The sequence below is a fragment of the Oncorhynchus mykiss genome, chromosome 10 (assembly GCF_013265735.2).
Source record: "Oncorhynchus mykiss isolate Arlee chromosome 10, USDA_OmykA_1.1, whole genome shotgun sequence".
NCBI lineage: Eukaryota > Metazoa > Chordata > Actinopteri > Salmoniformes > Salmonidae > Oncorhynchus > Oncorhynchus mykiss.
In genome coordinates this window covers 13,782,972-13,788,971 of record NC_048574.1, presented here as the reverse complement: position 1 = coordinate 13,788,971, position 6,000 = coordinate 13,782,972, and the positions used below count along the sequence as shown (strand labels likewise).

Below are 6,000 nucleotides of genomic sequence, written 5' to 3'. Positions count from 1 at the left end.
CCATTGGCTATCCACGGCCGCACTTGTTCTTATGATGTGTAGGGCCTATGCCTGCTGGGATCTAATAGCGTTGCATGCGTAGCATGTTGAACACATCAGTGAGTCTACACAAGACTGCTGCAAAGAAGCCTACTAATATGGGGCACTGCATCTCAGTGCTAGAGATATCACTACAGTCCCTGGTTCGAATCACAATGGCCATGATTGGGGCTGCGCACAATGGCCCCAGCATCGTCCTGGTTAGGGTTTGGCCTAATTGTAAATAAGAATTAGCAAAATGTTACACAGCATCATCTGGATATGTGTGCAATAAATGTTAAACATTCACCTTCTGCTACTATTTCTGTTAAGCCGTCTATAAATCCAATATCCACGGTGTTATCGAGGTACAAATGTTGCAGAGTCATTACACTGTTTTTATTTCAGTGCAATTCTGTGCAGTACACTGTTGTAGTCGCCTACACCTGCTGTTGAGCGTCCTCCTGTGGGAGGATTTGAGCATTGCAGCTGTAGGCTACCAATGAGACTATTGAGGGAGGAGTCCGTCGGTGGACCTGAGTAGACGCTCTAGCTCACTTCGAAGCACTTTACATTGCACAGAGGGAGGCGACCATTCCCTAATTTTCCCATCCAGCCAGTAGCCGCAGAAACACCCAGAGGGGAATATTTCAAAGCTTTGTTCAGAGGTGGAATCAGTTTTCGACCAGTCGCAACTATGTCTGGGCATTCTTATCAAGGCAAAAAGAATATTCCAAAGATCACAGTAAGTAGAAATATTAATATCTGCCTTAGTGGCTTTTAAAACTTGCATGCCTGATTGTCTAAAATCAGTGCATTGCTTTTGTCTTTGCTAATTCCTATTTTATTTTACCGCTATTCAAGAATGTGCCAATAGCAATTAATTTATGCATACAGGCCTTTTTCATCCGTGTGGGATATTTTCCTTTCCATTATGATAGTCAATTGAACATAGAAACAAATACAGTAGTGCAGAATGAAGGTGGCATGATTGGCTACCATAGTGACAGTCGGAGAGACAGAACGAGGCGTTTTCTTAAAGGTAACTTGCATCTTCTTTGTTGAGAATGGCATGATACCCGTGCGCAGTGCATGTGGCTCGTTTGAAAGATAAATATATAAAATAAATTAATTAATACAATAATCTTCACACTGGGCTGTTATAATGTAGTTATAACTTTATATGTTGGCATCTTGAATGCTTGGGGAAAGATAGATGAAATGATGTAGATGAAAGGCACATCCTTTTTATAAATAATAAACAACATTATCGCGTTTTGGATTCGTTTTTGTAGCCTACAGGGCCACACATGATGGAAAGACAGCCTCCTATTATAAGAAAAAAACGAATAAAAAGCAATAAATCAGTTATAGCTGTGTGAATCGAGGAAATATATGGCCTATTCGTTTTCCATATTCAACATCCTGTGGTTGAATTATGTACCATAATAAACGCCTGTTGTACACTCCCATTCTGTTAAATAAAGATGTATTTGTCCAGATATAGGCTATCTGAGCGTCTGGACTGGTGATGCAGGGAGAGAGAAAAAATCTCCCACGCCCTTGTGCATGATCAGATGTTATAGCCCGCCCGTAAAATAGAGCATTTCGAATTCAGCATTACTAGAACGAATTCACCGGTGCGGTGCTTTGCCTCACCGGGTTGGAGTTAAAATCGGGGCAAGCAACGTGTTGGCTGCGTGTTGGTTGCTGCTGCTGCACAGCTCTAGGGTCTGTTTGAAATGGCTGCGTGTTCATTGTTGCGGCTCACCGTGGTGTTATATTCCAGGAGAGACGCCCTTTGTCTCGTCTGATATCACTGACGGATTGGGGGTGGAGGCAGGCTGGCCCGCAAGGGTCTTCTCATAGAATATCAGCGACGCACTAGAATGTTTTAGGGGAAGTTGTGTGTGTAAATATTTTTGTAGACATTTTATTTTTTGCGGAGGCTTTGAACATGTTTGGCCTGTACAGGGAATACACCTGCTGCTGAGTCTAGGGACCTCGCACTATTTTATGCTTCATCATCAATTCTACATATCAGCCTCCTTGTAGGCCTACTCTACCCTACTGTGAAACTTGACATAATGGAGAATCTAATATCCTTTAAACAAGTTAGACAGTTTATTACAGTGTAAATGCATGTACACAAATGCTGGGTTGCTTGGTTGATCCAACTGGGTTGCAGGCATTTTTTTTCATTGGGTCACTTAGTTGGGTTGTTTTTCTTTAAAAACTGCTGGGTTATTGATGCTGGGTTAGTGAGATACTGTATGATCCAGTGGAACAGATCAGAAGACTGGAGGGGTGAATTTAAGATAGATCTTTTTAGCCACCCATGATAATAAATGTCATTCCTGTTAATCTATTGTGTTGTATGTATAGTTATCACATGTTAAGGTCGAACATTGACACTTTAGTAGTTTTAGTGAGGCTCACAGAAGTGTACGAGTTCCCTAAAAGCCCAATGTTGGGATACAATAAGGTGGTATACCTTATTATAATATGTAATACATAATCTTAACATTATAGAAGAATGAAGGAGAATTAGAATTTGCAGTATGTAAACTGAATGTGATGAACAATAATACATTTACTCTCACGGGTGGCCAATAAGATCTAGCTGAAAGCCATGCCCCTAATAAGCCACGCCTCTTGAAAATACCCTACTGCTAGGTCATTGCAGAATGGGAGTAAAAATTCCCAACTGATGGTTAAATTAACCCATGTTTGAGTAATCCCAACAACCCAATTTGTTGGGTTATTCACACAACCTGTCCAATATTCTGTCCAATAATATACCAAATAACCCAAATGTGGTTATTTTTAACCCAGCATTCTTTTGTGTGTAGGCTATAGCCTGACAATCTGAGAAATGTATTTATTGGGAATGATTTTCCTAGTTTATTTCCTAGTTTTCTACCCCCTATATCCCAGCTGTTTCCCTATGTCTGTCTGGGAGCAGGAGCGCATTAAGGCAATGTCAGATTTCTAGGTGTGGTTTTGCTTTTCCCATGTTCTCACAGTATCCTACTGTAGTGCCGTGCATGTCATCATTCATCCCCTCCAGCTGGAACCTGCATATGTGGGCATGACAGGCTTTACCCAGGAAAGAAAGCTTTTGCCCCCAATGGCGCCACAAAACAGGGCTTCACCGTCCCTACACTGTCTTCAAAGTGGGCCTAACTGCAAGCAAAGTGTGTGGTCATACGCACTTCCTTAAAAACGTTGGTGCTGGGCTAGTAAAGAATACCTGTAAAGAATAGGAAGGCCTCCACACTGTTTATGCTCCCAATTCACCACTTTATTTACTACGTTTCAGACCTTCCTAACTGTAAAACATCATGCTGTGACCACCCAGCTATTGCCATCCACTCTCCATGACCACCAGCATACTATTGAGAAGTAGAAAATACCACCTTGGTTACCCTTGTCTCCCTGCCTCTAGCCTCTGACATGAGGCCATTTTACCACCCTGGATGGATATTGCGGTCAGGCCCAATCAGAACCAGATTTGAGTGTTGGGCTGCCTTGGAAACGGTGCCGCTTTGGCCTGTCACAAGATCACGCTGCTTGAGACTGGCCTCTATGATGTGGCGGCTAGGCAACTTATTTAGATTGATACAGCCTATTGTTTTGACTTTTCCACAGAAAAAAATGTAATGTGCTTTTGAGTGAATAGTAAATATTTTTGTCACTAGGCAACAGCAGAGGCCCCTGGCTCCCATGCGGCAGGATGACTTTCCCCTTCCATTGGTCTCAGCCTGCCCGCCCGCCCGCCTCACACATAAGGGTCTCACAGTTAATAGACTCCTCTGGAATATCGTCTTGGCTCGGTGTGTTTTATCTGCTATGTTTTCTCTGTTAGCAACAACACACAGAGGCCCTGTTCCCAGTCAAACTCTCTACAGATGTCCTTAAGAACTGCCTGTTGCAAATGCTTCTGTTACTATAATGTGTGCTCTTATCATTTTGGTCTATGTGGGAAAAAACCTTCACAATTCAGCATGCAGTACTTCCTTTAGACTATCTTTAGTCTTTTCTGGCCTTTAAAATAGTGAAAGAGAGAGTTTCCGGTAGGAAGATCTCTAGTTGTACTATTTTTTTAAGTTCTATCAACAGTCAAATCTTGTAACACAAGGACTTATTTTGTTATGTCCAATGTCAAATTGCAGCAAATCACTGTTACTGTAGGCCTTTCTGACCTTGTGAGGAGATCTTATCACAAGCATGTCTCAAACTCTTAACCCTTAAATTGTTTCATTTTGTACCAGCTTAAAACTATAAACCAAATCCTGTGATCTGTAACATGGCAACAACAAATCTCCCCACCCCCCAGTATCAGTCTGTGAGCCATGCCAGTGCTGTGGAAGGGCTCTACATAGAGTCAGTGTCCCAAATCACACGCTATTCCCTATTTAGTAACATGCGCCCTGGTTAAAAGTAGTGATACTTTTAACTTTCTCCAAACGGGTTCCTCCAAATGTCCCCATAGAAGAACCCTTTTGGGTTCCATGAAGAACCCTTTTGGGTTCCATGAAAAACCCTCTGTGGAAAGGGTTCTACATAGAACTCAAAAGGGATCCACCTGGAACCAAAAAGGGTTCTTCAAAGGGTTCTCCTATGGGGACAGCCAAATAACTATTTTAGGTGCTAGATAGCACTTTTGTTTGTTTTCTTCCTAAGAGTGTATACTGTATAGGCTATTGGGTGTGATTTGGGACGCGGCCATATAGACTACCCATTAAGCTCTTTTTGTTCTGTTTTACTGTAACTGTCTGCAGCCTGGTTGATTGACAGGCGTGGGTAGGCTTTATGGCACGTTACTTAGTCAAGGTCAGCATAAGTGATCAGGGCGAGGGTTTGATGCCGACCAAAGTGGACAGCAGCACTAAACCAAGCGCACAACACACACTCATCTCAGTTACTGTGGAAAGTAAAAGGAGACATTTGAAAATAAGCGCAGTATACTACTTCTGTACGTTAGCATTTGAATTGGAATAAAATGTTATTGGACAAAGAGTCAGTGAGGAAGACATTGTTATGCCAGAAATGTCCTTACAAATGGTATGGCTATAGTTCTCTCTGTGGGGTTTCCATGACCATTTTTTTCATGGAATGGGATTTTAGTAGTACTTTAATGATACAGTAAAAACATATATTTAGAGGGTATTCATTTCAGCTGGTTCCATCCCTATTCTCAAGCTCTGCATGTCTTGTGGTTGCACTGATGGGACGGTTTGACTTGTTTATGAGTTTAACCGTGAACAATATTTTACAATCCATGTCATGACCCATCTGCAAATCCACCAGCATGGACCAACACCTCAAGGATTGTGGCTAGTCTCATATCAACACTACTGCAACTACTGGATTCTGTCAAAGCATTTAACCACAGAACATTTGGGGAATGCTAAGCCAAAGTCACATTTTTGATTTGTGTGTCCATGTATGCGTGTGTTGCAACAGAATTCAAACTGCAGATTGCCGTATCATTTTACTCTTTTAAGTTCTGTCATATTTACGCTGTAACAAAAACATGGAGGACTCTGTCTTTCTCTTCGCTCATTGTTTTTATCAGGGTTTCTCCAGATGTATGTATCTGAGAGTCGGCTTACTGAGCCCAGTGAAATCACTGGATAACTTTGGATATATTGTGATAGTTTACTAAGCGGAGACCACTGCTCTATGATAATAACAGTGCATACAATCAAACTCCTCTGAATAGTCACAAAATCACAACTCTGATTAAAATTACCTCCGCAACTATTTGCTTTCTTTCATTTATCGAGGAATTTATTCTGCCGTTTTAATTCACGGACAAATTTAGATTGTGGCGAGAAGCCTAGCTGGTTAAATCTGACATGATGCATATTGCTTGGCGCCTACTGCTGTGAATGGCCAGGGCTGAGCTAAGTGTATAGATGTAGGATCTTAATTTGATCACCCTGTTGCAGGAGAACTTTCCTGCAATGCAGGACA

General features: G+C 41.8%; 1 protein-coding gene across 4 annotated transcripts in view; it reads left to right on the top strand.

Moving 5' to 3' along the window:
* The first annotated feature begins 577 nt into the window (after positions 1-577).
* Positions 578-6,000, top strand: part of LOC110533367 (dihydropyrimidinase-related protein 3) — a 46,462-nt gene continuing 41,039 nt past the window's right edge. For all 4 annotated transcript variants that reach the window (XR_005053588.1, XM_036989720.1, XM_036989718.1 and 1 more), the window contains exon 1: positions 578-763. Coding sequence is in view for 3 of the 4 variants with exons in the window: in XM_036989720.1 (XP_036845615.1) it covers positions 716-763 (48 nt within the window). In the remaining variant the exon portion in view is untranslated. The remainder of the gene's footprint in view (positions 764-6,000) is intronic.